The sequence below is a fragment of the Carassius gibelio genome, chromosome B3 (assembly GCF_023724105.1).
Source record: "Carassius gibelio isolate Cgi1373 ecotype wild population from Czech Republic chromosome B3, carGib1.2-hapl.c, whole genome shotgun sequence".
Taxonomy (NCBI): domain Eukaryota; kingdom Metazoa; phylum Chordata; class Actinopteri; order Cypriniformes; family Cyprinidae; genus Carassius; species Carassius gibelio.
The window spans coordinates 44098025-44120925 of NC_068398.1; the positions used below are offsets into that span (position 1 = coordinate 44098025).

Sequence of the window (22901 nt, forward strand, 5' to 3'; positions counted from 1 at the left end):
ATTAAAATTATATTATTTAAATACCGACATTTGCACTTATATGTTTCAGAAAACATTTTGAAACTATTATAAGAATACAAACATATATAACACACCTAATGCATGGGATTCATATCAGGAAAATCTCTAAAAGACAGACAATAACACATAACTTACCAGCAACACATTAGGTGAGCATCTAACTTGATCATCTGTGATTGTTAGTGAGGTATTCTAGCAGGGCTAGTTCGTCAAGGGTTTTAGCCAGTAAACAGGATGGTGTATCGATCAGGACACAGGAATGAAGACGAGGAGATGTAATTTCTTTGATTAACTGTATTGAGATCCAGCAGTATTCATCAGAACATTCCAATATCCAGCATTGTCAATATAGTCTGATAAGAAACAAATAAATCACCATTAGGTACTGATTACAATGCAACATAAATAATAAATCCGCACAAATTATACAAATCAGGATCATCAAACATAAATATATCAATAAACATTGCTATGTCCCTTTAAACATAATATACAATTACATAATGAAGATATTACTTCCTTCACATAATAGCTTCACCTCCTATATCACTGACCAGTTTACCTAAACTATATTAAAAAGGGATTTACAGAAGGAGAAATGGCGACATCCTCTGGCCAGAAAGGCTACTGCACAACAGCGTCTGCAAGTGGTCTGCTGAGCACGATATTAACTCTTCTTAATTCAATGTTATAAATGTTACTATGTAATTTACACATCAGGAAGCTCACATCAGTTAAATTAGTATTTCCTACAGTATTTTACAGCATAAACATTGTTCTATCGCTATACATCTCACTCATCACGCTTGGCATGGTAATGCATTGTAATTCTACAGTGTAGAAACACGAACACAAAATGAAGTGACCACTTACTTTTTGTCATGAACTTAACACATAAATATTGGAAGCTGGATCGTTCAGAACAGATAAAGGAAACTACACAACACAGGTATGTAGGCTGAACTATGCTGCTGAACTTGAACACTTTCCCGAACTCACTATAACCACACTAACTACACACATCCTCCTCATAATCACCGAAGAAGAGTCTTAAAGCGGCAGGCACCCAGAAACATCAGAGCCTTTTATACAGTGATAAAGCAATGCAATAATAGACACACGGGTATTTATTTATCTGCAAGTTACATGTCCTTTAAACTACCCATTTGTAAACTCTGGTAATACTTTACTATTTTCAAAAGATAATAAAGATAACGTTAGCGATTTTCTTACCTCATTTTGCCAGGATGTTTTGACCCTTCTTGTGTTCACAGTTTGTGTTCTCCACTGACAATATCACGACTCAAATTCGCTCAAAATAAATAAAAAAAAATGTACAGGCAAATATGAAATAATTCGGGACCGACCGAGCAGTCAGTTATAAGGAGCAGCAGCTCACAGTTAGCCGCCTCACTCACAGAAAGACGACAATAACGGTCATATTTTTAAATGTAGAAAGGCGCGAACCGATTCATTGTCCAGTTTCCTGAATGACAGCCAGATTAACCAATCATGATAGAAGTAATAAAATACAACTACTAATGGGAGTTGTTTCAGTGTGATAAAGCAGCGAAATGTATATAGTTTTATTGTTGTTAATGATGATAATATTTAACATATACCTTTAGAATAGGTATCATGACTTAAATATTTTAAAATGCTATTAAAATAATAAATTAATTAATTTAAATAATTTTATATAAATAATTTAAAAGCTTGTTAACCTTTTTCTACCATTTAGCATTAAACATTTTTTATGTTGTTTCATTAAAACAACTGACCTTATTTCAACCATATTTCAACATTGAAAGTTGGTCATGTGCTGGATGTTTTTCAACCATTCAGCTTTAAACGTTGAATCAACGTTGTTTCAACGTTGAAACCACAACTGACCTTATTTCAACCATATTTCAACATTGAAGGTCGGTCATGTGCCGGCTGGGTAAACTTCCCTTGACAGACAAAGTCAGTCGGGCTCTTTCAGTTTGGGTATTTTGATTTCTTTAGCGAGAGGAGTCACTTCACTTCCGTTAGCCTGCTAACTGCTAACATTAGAATACATTCAGACTTTTAGAATCAGGATTGTTTTTATCTACAAAAGGAATAAATCTCTGAATGTCGTGATGATCACTGACTTCACTCTTCTGCTGTAAAAGCGTCTGTATTTAAGTTTTAAAAAGAGCTTAAAGAGTGTTCATGTTTATATGAAACTCTTTATTCGCGATTTAAAGTTTTGTATTACAGTTTTTTTTTTACGTTTCAGCATTTAGTATTTTGAGGTTTGAATGTAATGAAATCTAAATGATACAGTTTCACTGAACCCAGTGAAAATGAAGCTATTCTGAATTGAATCTCTGTAAGACACTTTTACAATTCAGTGTTTTATTTAGCTTTATAATCCGTTACTGTGAACACCGTTTAACGTAGACTAACCATGTTCCGTACACTTTTCGCTATTCACCGCACGCCAGTGACCACTCCTCCGTTGTAAAAAGACATACAAGCATGCTTGTGTGCTCATTCTCCGGGGGAATACCTATTACACAGTCTACACTTTGATTGATGTCTTTAGGACCAATAGTTTTTGAGAAAACTGGGGAAAAGTACCACCTCCGCCAGTGTACGGAAGATGATAGGGGTTAACGGTGTTCCGTACAGGCTCATAATGATGTTCCGTACATCGCTTATTACTTGATTTTATTGGCGAAAATGGACATTTAACTTATCAAAAGTGAGCTGTTTATTTATTTTAACTGCAAGAAAACATAATTCCAATAAATATCAAAGATTATTACCTTTTTATTTGATCAAAATACAAGTTAATGGCTGCTTTAATAAAGGGCGCATGCGAGTTTGGCATGATTGTGTCGTGATATTAATTATGACATGTGAGTTAAGCATGAACTATGTGAAAGGTTAGAGAACATAATTTCCTTATCTTTCTGAAGATGCAGAAAACGAGAAGGGCACTGATTAATTAAAAAAAAGGTTAACCAATGTGAAAACTTCATAAAGTAAGAGATCTCTGCCGCCAGTCTCAGGTGAAGGTGACGCTAAGTGGTTATCGCCCGCAATCGATGCTTAAACACACCCATTTCAAAGCATTTATTCAACAAAAAGTAATATATTTAATAATTTGTGATAACATAATTTTCATTTAATGAAGGCTGTAGTACTGTGAGAAACATAAGTGGAATAGAAATGTACATTTTCGCTGCTCTAGTTGTCTTCCTCCCAAGCTGAAGTTTTGAAGTAAATCTTCCCCACTGTCCATTTACAAGCGCGGTGGGCGCAACGAGCAAACTTACTCAAATATTACTGAAACAAACAGCGGATTGGTTTCTGTTTAGATCGGGAGTGAAAGAGAGAAACATAAGGATGACACAGATATATAGTTTATGTACGAACTGTAATTATTTATTCTGCAATCGGCGCTAAAACGTCACCTGTACGGAACATCGTTTTGTACGGAACATGGTTAGTCTACGTTACTTGTTTTATTTATGTTCTTTAATAGTTGATCTTCTCTTAACTTTTAATTATTATTATTAATATTATTATTATTATTATTATTTAGAAGCTCTTCATGAATTCGTGTTAATTATCTATTATTTGAATACATGAATCTCATGAAAACAAGACTGGCACATCATTTCATCCCAAATCTCTCAAAACATTTTCCAAACCGTGTTTTTAGCTTGTCCTGAATCACTAGGGTGCACCTATAATAAGTGTTTATATTCGGACTATTTTAGATTGCTTCGGGGGTACCGCGGCGGAGTAACCCAGTACCTTTGTGATTCTTCATAGACATAAACAGAGAGAAGTAGTTCCGGCTACGATGTTCTTCCGCAAGACGTATGTCCAAAAGAGATGGGTAACAGAGCTCTCTACAGATTTACACCGATCACATGTATGGGAAAGGGTTGGAAAAATCCTGTGTAATTTAGATTTTAAATGGTGCAATTTATGCATCACCTTAAATTGAATTAACTGATGCTTATGTCACGGTGTGACAAAAGAGAAGCGGAACTAAGTCCCGCCGGAATTTTGTGTTCCCCTCGGGACGGTGTCGCGGTAATACCGGTCCACTTCCGGGTTGCGCCCGATGTCACAATAACAACGCTAATGACAGATTGACATCTGGTGTGGGGAGTTTGATGTGGCGATCTGTGAGAGGATTATGGAGGCGGAGTAACCACATAAAAAGAGAAGTGCAGAGACCATGAGGAGGGTGGTGGATTCTATTTGGTCGTTCGTTCTCCCGGCTATTCTTCCTGGTTGGCTTGCCCCCGTATGTGGTTCTTCTCTTTGGATGTGTTCCCCTAGGAGAGGTGAATTCCTGGGACGTTTGGGCTGGCGTGTGGAGGTATTTGAGGACTATTGTGGGGTTTCGGCTATCTGGCTGTGCAACAGATATATCAGCGATCGAGTGGAGATATTCAGGACAGAAGGAGTGTGAACTCTGGAAAGCAAGTGAAGACCAGGCCGCGCCATCACTATCGGAGGGAAGTTAAGAGACCTGATCTGGGACTTCGATCAATTGTATACATCTGGACTGGGAGTGATAACGTTGTGAAGTGGACGGAGCCATCGTTGGGTGAGTGCTGGCTCTATTTGCACTAAGAGTGGGTATGCCGTGTCTGAAGTGGTGTGTTTGCACAATAAATCGTTTGAAGTGAAGTTACAGAGTGTGGGGAAGATATATAGAGTTAATGCCGGACGCTCACCACCCCGAGAGCCCACCACCGTCACCGTAATCCACCCCCAGGCACTCAACTGAAGTATCCCCCAGCCGTAAGCCCCACTACTTATTCAAGAACACATACTTACTGTTGATTACTTACTCTGCTGTGCAGATCGCAGGATCCTCTGGGCCGAACGCCGCATGTGATGTCCCTATGAAAAGAGGTGGACACAAGAATTATTCCTTTCCCGGTCACAACCGAAGCATCTCCCAGCCGTAAGCCCCATTACTTATGCAAGAACACATACTTGCTGTTGATTACTTACTCTGCTGTGCAGATCGCAGGATCCTCTGGGCCGAATGCTGTATGTGATGACCCTGTAGAAAGAGGTGGACACAAGAATTATTCCTTTCCCGGTCACAACCGAAGCATCTCCCAGCCGTAAGCCCCACTACTTATTCAAGAACACATACTTACTGTTGATTACTTACCCTGCTGTGCAGATCGCAGGATCCTCTGGGCCGAACGCCGCATGTGATGTCCCTATGAAAAGAGGTGGACACAAGAATTATTCCTTTCCCGGTCACAACCGAAGCATCTCCCAGCCGTAAGCCCCATTACTTATGCAAGAACACATACTTGCTGTTGATTACTTACTCTGCTGTGCAGATCGCAGGATCCTTTGGGCCGAATGCTGTATGTGATGTCCCTGTAGAAAGAGGTGGACACACGAATTATTCCTTTCCCGGTCTTAACCGAAGCATCTCCCAGCCGTAAGCCCCATTACTTATTCAAGGACACATACTTACTGTTGATTACTTACCCCGCTGTGCAGATCACAGGATTCTCTGGGCCGAATGCTGCATGTGATGTCCCTGTAGAAGGAGGTGGACACGAGAATTATTCCTTTTCCCGGTCTCGACCGAAACATCCACGAGCTCTACTTACCCGGATACCCCCCCTCACTCCGGGACGGGTGACAGACTATCCTGGCTCTTGCTGGCCCCGTACAGGCACGAATTGCCGACGACTCCACGCCTTCCCGGCGTCCGAGGTCTGGCTCCGTTCTGGTCGGGAGACACGGAAGGAACACTGAACTTTTAAATTGCTTTTAACCAAATAAAACCTTGTTCATTTTTTTATACTCTCGTCCGTCTGGTTCTTCTGGTACGCTCTCCGAGGTGATCCTGGGTTTCAGGGGTGGGTGCAGTCTGGCTTGGCTCCCCCGACCTGTGACAGATTTGGCGTAGTCGGCAGGGTTTCACCTCGGGTTGAGCGACCAGGGATTCTCAGATGGCCGACGACGAGGCACTGGGGGCCCCACCCCGAGTCATGCCAGTGTTCATGGGAAAACCCTGGGTCCAGAAATATGGAGGAGATGAGTCAGAGGTACGCCTCTCCGAATGGCGGGCTCAGATCGAATATCTGGCCGGGCTACAGGGACTGAGCGCGACCCAACAGCTACAGTTTGCCCTCAACTCCCTTGACGGGGAAGCACGGCGGGAAGTCCAAGCCGCCCCCGAAGCTGTCCGAACCACCGCCCAGTCTGTGTTCAGATTCCTGACGGAAAGGTATGGTGACGCCACTCCAACTGCGGTTCTCCGGGCCCAGTTCTTCAGCAGCAAGCAGGGCCCCCGCCAATCCGTCAGAGCTTTCGCCCTCCAACTACGGGAGCGAGTTACCAGGCTGCAGGGACGCCCAGACCATGGTCTCGGAGATAGTGAGACTCTGTTGAGGGACCAATTCCTGCTGGGGCTAAGGGAAGGCCCGGTACGCCAGGGACTTAGAGTCCAATTCAGAAGGGAGCCGGAACTCACCTTCGAAGACCTAAAGAAAGAAGCGGTGGCATTGGAGAACGATCAGGTTGAGGTGAAAGAACCCCCTGTGTGTGCGGCCGTAAGTAGCTCCGCAGGGCTGTCCCCGACATGGCAGAGTGGAAACAGACTCTGAAGCTCGAACTCCTAAAGGATGTCCGGGAGCAGATGGCGGAGCTAACCAAGACGCTTGTGGACGAGCTGCGTTCTGAGGCTACCAGGCCAGAGGTGAGGCCCATCTCGCGGGACCGGGTGTACTCGGACGGGAACAGGGACGCAGGGAGGCGACCTAACCGGCCCAACCGGCCCCAGTTTGAATGGGACGAGCAAGGACGACCCATCTGCAACCGCTGTGGCCAACCAGGCCATTACAGCCGACAGTGTGGTCCTCGAAGAGGTTCGGAGGGGGGTTTTTAGGTCGACCGGCCACAGTGGGTCGTGTGGTCGGGACCCCCTTAGATGACCCACCCATCGGAGCAGGCTCCAAGGACAGGCTGGTCGGGCATAGCCCAGTGGTGGAGGTCCAGGTGTGTGGTGTGAAGGTGCCCTGTCTCGTCGACACCGGATCCCAGGTGACCCTATTCGCGGAGAGCCTGTCGCAAGAGCTGTTTGGAGATCAGAGGATGCATGGGACGGAGGCTCCCTGGCTCTCCCTGAAAGGAGCAAATGGTCTGGACATCCCCTACATTGGCTACAGGCTGACGGACTTGGAGATCCACGGAGTGATCGTGCCCCAGAAGGGAGTGATCATCGTAAAGGACCACTGTCTGGGGAGTCACCGGGCCTTGCTAGGTATGAATGTATTATCTGCATGTTGGGAAGAATTGTTTCGGGCAATGCCCGCTCGAGGGATCTCGCTGGCCGAGCAACAGGAATGGGAACGTGTCGCCGCTGACTGCAGACGGATCCAGATGTCCCGGGCCCGGCAAGGCCGCGAAGGGACAGGTCGGGTAGCGTGCCGTTATGCCCTGTCCGTGCCAGCGAACAGCGAGGCCCTAGTATGGGTGCGAGTCCTCCAGCGGGACGTGGGAGTGGAGGAATGGGTGTTGGTGGAGCCCCACTGGGATGGCCAGCAGGTAGAAGTCGCCAGAGGTTTGGCCGTGGCACGAAGAGGACGGATCCCGGTGAGAGTTCGGAACGGGACGCCCCATGTTGTGCACCTACATAAACATCAGCGGCTGGTCAAGGTAACGCCGGTAGAATCCCATCAGGTGCGGGAGGACCAGGACGTGAGCTTTCGCCAAGTACACCCCGCGGTGGTGGAAGTGGCCCTTACCCAAGCGAGCTCGTCGCCCCAGAGTCTAGGGGAGGAGGTGCCCGGCCACTTGAAGGGAAGTTCCCTGCAAGGGGAGGAGCTGGGACCGACACAGGCCAGGAAGCTGCGAGACCTGCTGAGCAAGTGGCAACATGTCTTCTCGGCACACGAAGAGGACTACGGCTGCACCAACGTCGTGCAACATCGGATCCCCACCGGAGATGCAGAGCCCAGTAGAGAAAGGTACCGACCCGTCCCACCTACCCTGTACACGGAGGTCCGTACACTGCTGCAAGGTATGCTCAATCGAGGGGTTGTTAGAGAGAGCAGCAGCCCGTGGGCAGCTCCCATCGTGTTGGTACAGAAGAAGACTGGCGCATGGAGGTTTTGCGTCGACTACCGCAAGCTGAACCTGGTCACTAGGAAGGACGCGTTCCCCCTTCCCCGGATCGAGGACTCCCTGGCTGGCTTGACACGCTCGGCATGGTACTCCACGCTGGACTTGGCAAGTGGCTACTGGCAGGTACAAGTGGCCGAGGCCGACCGGGAGAAGACCGCCTTTACCACCCCGTTCGGTCTCTTTGAGTGGGACCGGATGCCCTTCGGCCTCTGCAACGCTCCTGCCACCTTCCAGAGGCTGATGCAGCGGTGCCTGGGAGGTCAGTTGATGGAGTCCGCCTTGGTATACCTGGACGATGTGATTGTCTATTCCCCAGATTTCGACTCCCACTTACAACACCTTGAGCAGGTCTTCGGGGCCATGGAGAAATATGGGCTGAAGCTCCAGCCGGACAAATGCCATCTGTTACGGCGGGAGGTCAAATTCTTGGGACACTGTGTGGGCGCGGCGGGAGTTTCGGTCGACCCGGAGAAGGTGTCGGCGGTGCGAGAGTGGGCTGCCCCGCAGACGGTGAAGCAGGTCCGGTCATTCCTGGGCTTCGTGGGGTACTACCGCCGCTTTATCAAGGACTTCTCCAAGATCGCAAAGCCCCTATAAATCAGTTGCTGGCTGGGACAGGACGCCCCCGAGGTCGCGGATCGCCGGCTATCCTATGGAGCCCCGAGTGTGAGGCTGCGTTCCGGCGACTGAAAGACGAGTTGCTGCAGGCGCCGATTCTGGCGTATGCTGACTTCTCCAAGCCCTTTGTCCTATACACGGACGCTAGCAACCTGGGTTTGGGGGCCGTGTTGGCCCAGCAACAGGACGGTGTAGAGCGGGTCGTAGCCTACGCAAGCCGGAGCCTTCATCCAGCAGAGAGGAACGACGCCAATTACAGCTCCTTCAAGTTGGAACTGCTGGCGCTGAAATGGGCACTCAGCGAAAAGTTTAAAGATTACTTGTGGGGTGCCCAGGTGACGGTAGTAACTGACAACAACCCCCTAGTACATCTACAGACGGCGAAGTTGGGGGCAGTGGAACAGCGCTGGGTGGCCCAGTTGGCCAATTACAACTACCAGCTCCGATACCGGCCAGGACGGGAGAACACCAACGCTGACGCCCTGTCCCGACTCCCGGAAGCTCAAGGTCCGAGGGACCCACCGGAACCCACGCCAGACCCCGAAGGAGAGGAGTATATGGTGGGCATTGTGGAGGCGCCGGGGACTCAACATGAGGGGATGCCTGTGAGTTGGGGATGGGACCCCTGCCGCTGGAAAGAGCGACAGCAGGCCGACAGGGAGATCAGTGGCTTGATGCGATGGCTGGAACGGGGCCGAAAACCGACGTTGGCCGAACAACGGGCCCAAGGGGGAACAGGAAGGAAGCTGTTGGGACAATGGGCCAGACTACAGGTGAAGGAGGGAGTACTCTGTAGGTCTGTCCGAGATCCGGGGCTGGACGAGGAACTCCGACAGATCGTTGTCCCCGAAGGCCAGGTACAAGAGCTCTTGATAGCGTACCATGATCAGCTGGGCCACCAAGGGCACGAGAAAACGGTCTCTCTCTTGAGGCGACACTTCTACTGGCCCAACCTAGAAGCAACGGTACGTACCTTCGTTCAGGCCTGTCCTCGTTGCACCTTGTTCAAAGCCAGGAAGGAGGCACGAGCACCGATGGTCCCCATCCAGGCAAAGGCTCCTCTCCACATAGTCGCAATGGACTTCTTGACTTTGGGTCGGCCGGCAGACCGCTATCAGAACATCCTTGTCATTACCGACTTGTTCACCAAGTACTCCTGGGCCATTCCTACTTTGGACCAGACGGCGAACACCACCGCCACTGCTCTGTGGAGAGCTGTCTTCCAGCCGTTCGGTTGCCCCGAGTTCCTACACTCGGACCAAGGGCCAAACTTCGAGTCTCGGGTAATCAGAGAGCTGTGTAAAGTGTATGGCTGCACCAAGACCCATACCACTACTTACCACCCCCAGGGAAATGGCGGATGCGAGCGGTTCAATCAGACCCTATTGAACTTGCTCGGCACGCTAGACCAAGAACATCAGAGCGACTGGGTGAGTGCGCTACCAAATTTGGTTCAGGCCTACAATAATAGTACGCACAGTACCACGGGCTACGCCCCCACTTATTTGATGTTTGGCAGGCATGTGCGGATGCCCACCGACTTATTGCTGGGGACGGCAGCAACCGAGGAGGAGGGGAACGTAACCGAATGGGTAGGGCGCCACCACCAACGCCTCCATTTTGCATACGAGCAAGTCTCGGGACGGATCCGAGCGGCTGGGAAGAAAAACAAGAGGCTGTACGACCGGACGGCTCGGGAAGCCCCCCTTCTCCCAGGAGAAAGGGTCCTGGTAAGGGACAACCGGCGACAAGGGAAGGGGAAGCACAGTGACCGATGGGAGAATACACCATACGTGGTCGAGGGCCAGCAGCGGCCTGGACAGCCAGTATATACAATTCGGCCCGAAGGAAAAGCCGGGCCCGCTAGAGTGGTCCATCGGAACATGATCCGCCCCTGTCCGAACTATCCCAGCCCCGTAGAGGAGGCGCCAAAGGAGCCTGAAGCTGTAGCCCCGTGGATAGCAGGATGGGCCGTGATCCCAGGAGAACGGGGAAATGTCCCCGCAGAAATGGCCCCCAGAGACCCGATGGATATGCCTGCGGACATCGACCCTGTCTCGCCACCACGACGGTCCCAGAGGGAGAACCGAGGTCGGCCCCCGGCACGCTATGGAGAATGGGCGACTGAAAGGCGTTCTAGGGACTAGAACGGTTTGGCAGGGGGGTATGTCACGGGGTGACAAAAGAGAAGCGGAACTTAGTCCCGCCGGAATTTTGTGTTCCCCTCGGGACGGTGTCGCGGTAACACCGGTCCACTTCCGGGTTGCGCCCGATGTCACAATAACAACGCTAATGACAGATTGACATCTGGTGTGGGGAGTTTGATGTGGCGATCTGTGAGAGGATTATGGAGGCGGAGTAACCACATAAAAAGAGAAGTGCAGAGACCATGAGGAGGGTGGTGGATTCTATTTGGTCGTTCGTTCTCCCGGCTATTCTTCCTGGTTGGCTTGCCCCCGTATGTGGTTCTTCTCTTTGGATGTGTTCCCCTAGGAGAGGTGAATTCCTGGGACGTTTGGGCTGGCGTGTGGAGGTATTTGAGGACTATTGTGGGGTTTTGGCTATCTGGCTGTGCAACAGATATATTAGCGATCGAGTGGAGATATTCAGGACAGAAAGAGTGTGAACTCTGGAAAGCAAGTGAAGACCAGGCCGCGCCATCACTATCGGAGGGAAGTTAAGAGACCTGATCTGGGACTTCGATCAATTGTATACATCTGGACTGGGAGTGATAACGTTGTGAAGTGGACGGAGCCATCGTTGGGTGAGTGCTGGCTCTATTTGCACTAAGAGTGGGTATGCCGTGTCTGAAGTGGTGTGTTTGCACAATAAATCGTTTGAAGTGAAGTTACAGAGTGTGGGGAAGATATATAGAGTTAATGCCGGACGCTCACCACCCCGAGAGCCCACCACCGTCACCGTAATCCACCCCCAGGCACTCAACTGAAGTATCCCCCAGCCGTAAGCCCCACTACTTATTCAAGAACACATACTTACTGTTGATTACTTACTCTGCTGTGCAGATCGCAGGATCCTCTGGGCCGAACGCCACATGTGATGTCCCTTTGAAAAGAGGTGGACACAAGAATTATTCCTTTCCCGGTCACAACCGAAGCATCTCCCAGCCGTAAGCCCCATTACTTATGCAAGAACACATACTTGCTGTTGATTACTTACTCTGCTGTGCAGATCGCAGGATCCTCTGGGCCGAATGCTGTATGTGATGTCCCTGTAGAAAGAGGTGGACACAAGAATTATTCCTTTCCCGGTCACAACCGAAGCATCTCCCAGCCGTAAGCCCCACTACTTATTCAAGAACACATACTTACTGTTGATTACTTACTCTGCTGTGCAGATCGCAGGATCCTCTGGGCCGAACGCCGCATGTGATGTCCCTATGAAAAGAGGTGGACACAAGAATTATTCCTGTCCCGGTCACAACCGAAGCATCTCCCAGCCGTAAGCCCCATTACTTATGCAAGAACACATACTTGCTGTTGATTACTTACTCTGCTGTGCAGATCGCAGGATCCTTTGGGCCGAATGCTGTATGTGATGTCCCTGTAGAAAGAGGTGGACACACGAATTATTCCTTTCCCGGTCTTAACCGAAGCATCTCCCAGCCGTAAGCCCCATTACTTATTCAAGGACACATACTTACTGTTGATTACTTACCCCGCTGTGCAGATCACAGGATTCTCTGGGCCGAATGCTGCATGTGATGTCCCTGTAGAAGGAGGTGGACACGAGAATTATTCCTTTTCCCGGTCTCGACCGAAACATCCACGAGCTCTACTTACCCGGATACCCCCCCTCACTCCGGGACGGGTGACAGACTATCCTGGCTCTTGCTGGCCCCGTACAGGCACGAATTGCCGACGACTCCACGCCTTCCCGGCGTCCGAGGTCTGGCTCCGTTCTGGTCGGGAGACACGGAAGGAACACTGAACTTTTAAATTGCTTTTAACCAAATAAAACCTTGTTCATTTTTTTATACTCTCGTCCGTCTGGTTCTTCTGGTACGCTCTCCGAGGTGATCCTGGGTTTCAGGGGTGGGTGCAGTCTGGCTTGGCCCCCCCGACCTGTGACACTTAGCATTAATAGAATAAGAATGAATACTGCTAAGGCTCTCCTCCCACACTTCAGTTCCTATCTGTATACCTAATTCTTCCTCCCAGTCGTTTTTTAAGAATGCAAAGCAAAACTAACTTTCTCAGAGAACACAATTATGAAATCTCAAATGAATCAGGTGACCCCAACAGTAGTCTATCAATCTTTCTTTCCTCCTGCAGAGATTCAAAACTAGGCACTGCATGATGTACACAATTTCTAATCTGTAAGTGTTGAAAAAAGTGTTCAGTGGGAAGAGAAAACTATCATTAATTTAATAACATTATAGTTTGTTGATACTGATTTCATTTGATTAACTTGTATTTATCTTTTTTTTGCTTTAGAGCTGCTGGTGCTTAAAGAGGAGAATCAAGATCTGAATGCAATAGAAAAGACAGATCAGTATGAGAAACACCATGCTTTAATAACTGGTGAAAAATCCACACAGACTAAAACAACATCTTTACGAAAAAGAGCTCAGAAAACCAAATCTTAACAGCTCTTTCACCTGCCATCTCTGTGAGAAAAGTTTCAATGAAATACATCAACTTCAAATGCACATGAGAGTTCACACTGGAGAGAAGTCATTTCCCTGTCAACATTGTGGAAAGAGCTTTCCTAAACCAGGAGCCCTGAAAAGGCACGTGAGAACTCACACAGGAGAGAAACCTTACACCTGCCATCTGTGTGGAAAGAGTGTTACACAGAAAAGCAGCCTTAAATCTCACATGAAGATTCACACTGGAGAGAAGCCTTATACATGCAAGTTTCCCTGGAAAACAAAACCTTAAAGTGCACATGAGAGTTCACGCTGGAAAGAAGCCATTCCCTTGCGATTATTGTGGGAAGAGTTTCACAAGTGCATACTCCCGTAAATGCCACATGAGAATTCACACGGTTCATTCAACATTTAACGGTAAGTAAAGTTATCCATGCAAAGAAAAAGGCTCAAAGCTAGTTCAGCACACAAAGCAAAAGAAAAAAATCGGCAGTTATGACAGTTTATGAACAACAGGTGCAACGTCACATAAATTCTGCCAAGTTTTTTAATGGTGGTTATTAAAACATGACAATTCGTCCAGTTTTTGCTAGTGAACTTTAAGAAGTTTTCTTAGTTGCTGTATCTCAGTCACTGCTCACAACCATCTTATGTGATGTGTACATGCCATGTTGTGACAGATTGCTAGATCAGGTACACGGGAAAAAGTTTCATTTGACATACATCCTGGAATATATAACAATATATAACTGCATGCACACTGTAAGAACTGTAAACGTTCATAGTCATGGGAAGGAGGCGCGAACCGGCCAACACCTAAATAAAACTTTCATAACAAAATAAACATAAAAAAGTGCGACAGAGCCTCGCGGACGACTGTCACGCACCAACTGAACCAAAACACCAAATAAAAAGGCCTGGTCCTCTCTCTTATCCAACACTGTTGACACTCCTCCTTTTATCCTTCCAGAGCTCCTCCGTGCTACTGGAGACCGATGAGTGGTGCAGGTGTCACGCATGCTCATTAGCTCCACTGGCCTCGCTCGACTCTCCACGGCTCTTAAATGCCTCTCTCGTCACACATTACATGTAAGGGATAATCCACATCTACCATATGCCTTAAAATATCTTAATATTGGACTTGAAGGTAACAGTAAAAAATACTGTAATTTTCATTAGTTATGGCTCGTTACCATTCTGCTATAAATCAGACACAGAGAAGATGTAGTGTGGTAAGATCACATTTATTTGAATTAATTATTTATTTGAAATAATTAGTGCATGTTAGAGAGCGAGGGATAAAAGTTGCACATTTACATTACCTGTATCTGCACATCACTCTCTACTAGCAGTAAAGCTTAGTTGCTTCAAAAACAGCAAATCCCATAATTGCTGAGAAATGTAATATAGCGAGTCATTCTAAAAGCTTTTATTACTGAAAGTTTATGTGCGCCACACTGTTTCTGTTTCTATAGGGAAGTCATGGCTTAGTGGTTAGAGAGTTTGAATCCTACCCTAGGGTTGTTGGTTCGAGTCTCAGGCCAGCAATACCATGATTTAGGTGCCCTTGAGCAAGGCACCGAACCCCCAACTCCTCCCCGGGCGCCGCAGCATAAATGATGGACACTGCTCCAGATGTGTGTTCACAGTGTGTGTGTGTGTGTGTGTTCACTGCTCTGTGTGTGTGCACTCTGGATGGGTTAAATGCAGAGCATGAATTCTGAGTATGGGTTACCATGCTTGGCTGAATGTCACGTCACTTTAAATGCTTTTATCCAAAGCGACTTAACAATTGGGGAATACATAAAGCGATTGTTCTTAGAGGAACACTCCACTTTTAAACAAATAAAAATAGGCTAATTTACCAACTCCCTTCGAGTTAAACAGTTGAATGCTACCATTTTTGAAACTAATCTGATTACATGGTTAGCATCTCACTCAAAATGACCAAAGAGTTTTGATATTTTTCCTATCTAAAACTTCTGTAGTTAATCGTGTACTAAGAATCTGAGAATTAAAATTGGTGATTTTCCCGGCCGAGTATAGTTCCTAGCCATATTTGCCGAGAAAATCACAACTTTTCATTTTCTGTCGGTCTTGGTACATAATGTAGCTACAGAAGAGTCAAGTTTTAAATAGGAAAAATATCAAAACTCTTTGGTCATTTTTGAGTGAGATGCTAATGGTCAAATCCGATTAAATGATCTATGCTAAGCTAAAAGTGTTACCTCCAGACCCAGAGATAAGCTGAATGGGTTCAAAAATGGTAAAAATTAAATGTCTAACTCTAGGGCAGAGTTTTAAATAAAAGTGGGCTTTAAACTGTGGTTAATTTATATTGATCTTTTTTGCTTTAGAGCTGGTGGTGCTGAAAGAGGAGAATCAAGATCTCAATGAAACTGAACAGACAGATCAGTATGAGAAACACCATGATTTCATAACGCGTTAAAGAAGACAGGCAGATTAAAGCTGCTTCTATACGAAAAAGAGCTCAGAAAACCACATTCAACAGCCATCACACCTGCGATCACTGTGAGAGGAGTTTCGTTGGAAAACAAAAACTTAAAATGCACATGAGAGTTCACACTGGAGAGAGACCATTCCCCTGCCAACAGTGTGGAAAGAGATTCACCCAAAAAGCAAACCTTCAAAATCACATGAGATCTCACTCGGGAGAGGAGCCTTACTCTTGCAAATATTGTGGGAAGAGGTACACTCATGCATACACACTGAACCGAAGCTGTTCACATGTGATCATTGTGGGAAGACCCTCACAACAGAATATAGCCTCAAGTGTCACAAGATCTTGCACAGTGGAAAGAAACCCTTTAAATGTGATCAGTGTGGAAGGCGTTTCATATGTAAGGTAAGCCTTAATTTCCACATGAAGAGCCATTCAGCTGAGGAATGCTGTAAATGTGCTCCGTGTGGAAGGAGTTTCAGGAATAAATGTACCCTCAGTGTTCACTTCAAACAACACACACGAGAGATGCCTGTGAGAAGAGCATCCCACAAATAGAAAATCTTAAGATTCACATGAAATATGTGTGGTATTGTTAAGAAACCCACAGGAGTTTTCATTCTGGGGAGAATTATTATGCCTTCATTGTTCAAAGGAAACCTAAAGATGTCATCTAGCGTCATTTAGCTACTTTTCAAACTGGTTTTATTTCCTTTCCATTGAAAGAAGTTGCCAATATTCATACACGATAGATGCACCTAAGTCATAAAAGTGAGACAGTATTTTTATGCTTTGTTGGAGAAACTTAAAATGATAAACCCGACTTAAAAATAACCCGACCCGCACATTAGGCTGCATGTGCGAGCACAAGTGATACTGTGGCCGGCGGTCCATGGCTGGTAGAAAAAGATGACGCTCAATAAAGATGACGCTCATTAAAGCTCACTGGAAGAAAAGGTTGCACAACTGACAGAAGAAGTTAGAATATCTGAGCTATTGCTGCTAAATTTTATTTGTTTTTTTTTTTTTTACTTGAATGGCATTGCTTAAATTGATATTTATCTTTTGACATTTAATCTTCTGAGTTCAGAAAACATTGTTTAATATAATCGCTGTTCATATTTTTATTCAAAGTTCAGAATAAAGATAAATTTATTACTCATGTTTCTTATGATAACTGAGATAATGCTGCTAAATGTATTTTTTCTTTACCTTGAAATGTCATTGCTCTATTTAATTTTTTATATTTTGATATTTCATATTTTGTTCAAATGTTTAATATATCTGCTGTTCATATGTTCGTTTATTAGTGTGTTATATGATTAGAATGTTGTCCCGGTTTTAAAATAAAGCACAGCAATGATATTTGAGAATGTATTTTCCCTTTTCAGAAAAAGTATCGAAAAAGTATCGAAATCACAATTCTTGACTAGGTATCGGTATCGAAACAATAATTTTGGTATCGTGACAACACTACATTACAGTAGACATGCTTTAATTTCGATTGTATGGAGACATTATGCCATTCAGTTTACTGGTAACATGGATCCAAAATATACAATTTCTGTTTTACTGCAAAATACCAATGTAACTGATTATTAATAAAATTGCAAACTGCATAATGAGCATTGCATTTAATTATTGATGCAAAAGCAGTGTTGGGCATAATTTGTTATAGTTACCCTCTCAAGGCAGGCGTTGCTGATTTGCAACAGTTAAAAACTAACTACCTTATTACTCCAGATATATATTTTATGAGTTTTTTTTTTTAATCAGAAGTACGTACCACTGCAGGACTTGGTTGTCCATTAGCAACAAACAGTTTCCCACTTGCTCACCAGATGGCAGTGTAGTCTCACTTCCAACATGTCTGTTTCCATGGGTTCCCTGAATCTGATTTTCTTGGCATCAATTTCGTGTAAGTATCACTATCAATCTCCATTAATTTGAAACTAAAACTTCATAAGAAGAATCGTAAGTAGGGATGCACGATAATATCGGCACAATATCGGTATCGGCCGATAAAAGCTTAAAATGACCATTATCGGTATCGGCCGATATGAATATTTCTGCCGATGAGCCAAACCGATATTCTCCAAGTGAAATAATTGACCTGTTTTTCAGATGTGAATGTCTGTCTACATTTGTAAAATAATAAATTTATGGTAGAATCAGTACAGAAGAGATACATGGATTTCTCTTCAGTAAAAATAAAGTTTAAATATATCAGTATATATTTGTATATATATCGATATCGGTATCGGCATCGGCCAAAATTATTTTGAAAATATCGGCATATCGAATATCGGCCAAAATCCAATATCGTGCATCCCTAATCGTAAGTGTATATAGACACAGTAAATGCCAATTAGTAGATTTTATCTTTTCTGGATTTTTCCCCTGGTGCAGCTCTATTTCAACGTAGCAGATTTGCAACGTGTGGCCAGATAGGGACCCCTGGATACCACATGCTTTATCTACTAGTTTGCCTAAATTTTGAGCAACAGTTTATACTAGGGTTATTTTCCTATCACCAGGAGCGTGTTTACTATTACTTTGAGGTGTCACTGAGGGTATATCATATGGAAAATGTAATAATTTGGAGTGAAGTTACAAACAATCAGAGTCAGATTTGATCAAAAGCAATGGCGCACAATACCATGTTCAATCGACTGTGCAGTGAGGAAAACTGATGTAGCCTAAATTCCATGGCATTTTTATTAGTACAGATCATTGTGTCAAAGTATTTTTTGGCAAACTTTTTTGGAGTCTGACTCCAGCTTTGATGATGATAAGCCACTGGCAGCAATACCAAAAGCAAATCTCAACCACCTTGATGTTGAAATTTATAACATACATGCAGACAGTGACACTGAGGTCCCAGATGACAATGAACCTCAGCCAGGCCCAGCTCCAGTCAACAAAGAGTTTTCTTGGAGGCAGAGGAAACCCCCAGCAGCTGACAGTGACTACGTTTACATGCTGTTAAAATTCGGGTTAAGGTCACTATTTGGGTTTCTTAAACATTCGGGATAACCCGTTTACATACGTGAGCAGAGAGAGTTACTCCTGTATACATGGAATGTGTAATCAGTTGCCAATATCCCAATGTAAACAGCGACGCACGGTTAGCGTCTGGACGTAATACGCAATATGCGTCATTTCCGATTCTTCTTCCTGTATCCAAAGACTCAAAAGACCAAGATTCCTTGTGAATAGAACATGCGCAGAACACACATTTTGATGGGGATATGCCGAAACGCGTTTACAAGACCAAATATTCGGGTTAGAAAAGGGGTACCCCAGGTATAATATCCCGGTTTTTAAAAACCGGGATATGAGCATATCCGGGTTTTTGCCTGTGTTTACATGGCCGTGCGCGACCGGGTTATTGCTAATATCCTGGTTTTGAACGGGTTATTGGCTGCATGTAAACGTAGTCACTGACTCTTCATTCCGAGGACCTGCATTCTCACCTCCCCCAGACGAAATTGTCACCGGGTGACTAATCCGAGCTGAACTTTTTTTTTTTTCGGGCGGAACTGAAGTGTGGGAAATATTTCCGCCCGGAAACACGAGTTCTGTTCCGGTTGGCCCAAGGCGGGGAAATTATCCAAGATACACATCAGGTGTGGGAAGAGGACGTGTCGGATACCGATCGGAGGATCGGGGAGGAAGCAGAGATATAAAAGGGGCTGGTTTATGAACAGGAAGCGGGTAGTTTGTTCCACTGTTGTTCCAGACGATACAGAAGTGGCTGGTGTGGCGTGGCGTGGATGTTGTGATTTATGGGCTGCAACGGAGAATCCAAGGAAAGTGGATATTGGAAGTGTGGAGGAAGTTAAGTGATCAACCTTTTTTTTTATGTTGTTTTTACATCTTTTTGTGGATTGAGTTGAAGGAGCGATCCTATGCTTGGAAGGCCCCTGAGTGAAGGAGATCATTGAATTCGTATTGGGAGAGGACAACACTGTACTGGTGGGTGAAGACTTTATGAACTTTCCTTGTATATTGTGGAGAGTGGATGACGGATGTGGAGGGAGACTAACTGCCTTTAAGAAAGGGTTCCGACTGCATATTTCTCAGTAGCCGTGGGTAATCCCCCCCCCCTCTCTTGTTGATCTAATAATCCTCAGTGCTTGTGTGTTTACTCCATGTTGATAGTAGTGCCTTGCGTTGGAGATCACTGGGAAAGACGGAGAGACTCTGGTGTACGATATATACGCCTGCTGTGGTCCGCCCCCTGCCTTAGTCCATCTGACACGCCCCGCCAGGACTCTGAGCCCGAAACGGGAATACACCACGGATCTTCTTTCACTGAGTGTGTGGAGTGCGGTGAGTGCTGTTATATTGAGGTGTACACACGAGAAGAATTGTAGTGCCTTTATGGTGTGTGGTGTTTGTCCGTGGCTGTGTCCCCGGTCGTAGGAAGAGGCCTGACGGAGAGGAGCAGTGTATTGGTGGCGACCACAGTCTTTACCTTAAGTAAGCTGGAGCTTGGACGTGTTGGAGGCGCCTCTGGAGGAGGTTGGATGACGTCGCACACGCAGCGATCTCTGTAAGCTTTAAAATCAAAGCCTTACCCTTCCATCCACGTGACGTTGTGTCATTTGCCTTGTCAGCAACCACCGGCCTTGTGCGTGTCGTCTGTGCTGTCTCTTCGACGAGGGAAGCGAAAGACAACAGCCGATCCTCCCCTGTGTGCCCCCTTGCCAAGCTGGGCAGGAAGCCCAGTATTGTTTGCAGTCTCACCTGTAAGGCCCACCAGCCGTCAGTCATCGACCAAACCCGTATCTGCTTGGAATACTGACCTCTGAATATCTTCAGTGGTGAGTAGCCAGTTAACAGCCCAGCCCTGTGAATACTCACCTGTGTATTGAACTCTGTACTTACCTGAGAGCTAGAACCCCTGCACGCTAACAGCTCGGCCCTGTGAATACCCACCTGTGTATTGAACGCTGTACTTACCTGAGAGCTAGAACCCCTGCACGCTAACAGCCCAGCCCTGTGAATACTCACCTGTGTATTGAACGCTGTACTTACCTGAGAGCTAGAACCCCTGCACGCTAACAGCTCAGCCCTGTGAATACCCACCGGTGTATTGAACTCTGTACTTACCTGAACGCTAGAACCCCTGCACGCTAACAGCTCAGCCCTGTGAATACCTACCTGTGTTCTGAACTCTGTACTTACCTGAACGCTAGAGCCCTGGTGAGTTAATAGCCCAGCTTGTGCTCATCCACCTGTGTATGGAACTTTGTACTTGCTTGAGGGCAAGGACCCCAGTAAGCCAACAGCCCAGCCTTGGGTCTTGAAGTCCAACCACCCCCCCCCCCCCAGAGCCAGAAAGTCCCTGCACGTCAACCGCCTAGCTCTGTGAGTATCTACCCATATATTGCGCTCTGTACTTACCTGCAATTGGAGTCCTAGTGAGTCTGCAGCTCCCGCTGTATGTGTGCATCCCCTTGTCCACTAGTGCTTTAAACTTACCTGGAGTGGAGTCGGCTGTAAATTAAGGGCTGAAGTGGAGTGTTGTCGAGGAAGGGCTGAAGAGGAGTGTTATCGAGGACTGGAATCCGTATCTGTGGACAAAAATAGTTTGAATCATTAGTAGTTTTAAAGTTTCTCTTTCCCCAAACTTTTAAATAAATAAAATTGTTACATTTTAACCTTGGTTGTCTGTCCGTTTATTGTGGTGTTGTGGGACCTCCTCGAGGTGGAAGTTAGAGGGAGGAGCGAGACACGTTAAATTGGTGGTCCGCTCTGACTTGCGACAAAGTACCAAGTCCAAAGTAGTATTTTGATCAGTTCATGGACAAATCTGTGTTTGAACATATTTCTAACCAATCTAACTTGTATGCAGTTATGAAGAATGGCCCAGAACCTAAAACAACCCCTTCTGAAATAGAGCAATTCATTGGTTTACACATCTTGATGACCGTAGTACGTATGCCATCGTACCGCATGTACTGGCAGACGGCAACCCGCTACGACCCAATTGCGACAGTCTTAGGACGTAAGCGATTTGATAATCTGCGTACATACATCCACATGAACGACAATAACAATGTGAAGCAAAAGGGTGAGCCTGGATACGATCCATTATTCAAGGTGCGTCCAGTTCTTGAGAAAGTCTGGGCCAACTGTTTGAAGGTTGAACCAGAAGAAAACCACTCCATTGATGAGCAGGTGATCCCCTTCAAGGAAAGATTGAAATGAAACATTATATCAAGAACAATCCGCATAAATGGGGAATCAAGGTCTTTACGTGTGCAGGTGTCACTGGACTAGTCTATGACTTTGAAGTATACACTGGAAAAGGGACCGTGACCAATGAGTGTGGACTTGGTGTTGCCGGAGAAGTTGTGCTTCGTCTCATATCAGAAATTCCAAAAGGACTAAACTACAAGTGCTTCTTCGACAACTGGTTCACTTCCCCTGAACTCATTGTGGAACTGAAGAAAATGGGAATTCTAACAGTTGCTACCATCAATCATAACCGTCTCTTTGTATGTACCCTCAAGAGTGACAAGGAGCTCTCAAAGGCCGGGCGTGGTGCGTATGAAGTGAAATATGAAAAGACAAGTTGGATGTCCATCGTGAAGTGGTATGATAACAAGGCAGTGTTGCTGGCATCATCCTTCATTGGCCCTGAACCTGTTGAGAGATGCAGAAGGTGGTCGAAAGAGAAGAAAGAATATGTGGAAATGGACAGACCCCACATTGTCATATTGTACAACCACAACATGGGAGGAGTAGACTTAGCAGATATGTTTGCAGCTCTATATCGCATTGACATGTGCCCACGTCGTTGGTATCTGCACATCTTGTACTACTTGATTGACCTATCACTGGTCAATGGTTGGCTCCTCTATCGCCGTCATCTCACCCAGAAGCAGAAGAAGAAGTATATGCCACTTTTTGACTTCTGTGTTCAAGTTGCAGATGCCCTCATCAAGGTTGGCAAACAGGCTGACTTGAACAGTAGGAAAAGAGGACGACTGTCATTGGAAGATGATCTACGTCCCATCGAGC

General features: G+C 45.9%; 2 protein-coding genes across 2 annotated transcripts in view; both read left to right on the forward strand.

Moving 5' to 3' along the window:
• The window catches only part of LOC127952730 (gastrula zinc finger protein XlCGF49.1), an 88182-nt gene that overhangs the window by 2770 nt on the left and 62511 nt on the right, over positions 1 to 22901 (forward strand). Inside the window, exon 2 of the mRNA XM_052551436.1 lies at positions 13251 to 13822. The gene's annotated coding sequence lies outside the window, so the exon portion shown is untranslated. The remainder of the gene's footprint in view (positions 1 to 13250; positions 13823 to 22901) is intronic.
• On the forward strand, positions 4025 to 6659 carry LOC127953049 (uncharacterized). Its single transcript, XM_052551943.1, has 3 exons — positions 4025 to 4621; positions 4881 to 4932; positions 5431 to 6659. The coding sequence occupies exon 3, from the start codon at positions 6003 to 6005 to the stop codon at positions 6657 to 6659; it is 657 nt and encodes a 218-aa protein (XP_052407903.1). The 5' UTR covers positions 4025 to 4621; positions 4881 to 4932; positions 5431 to 6002.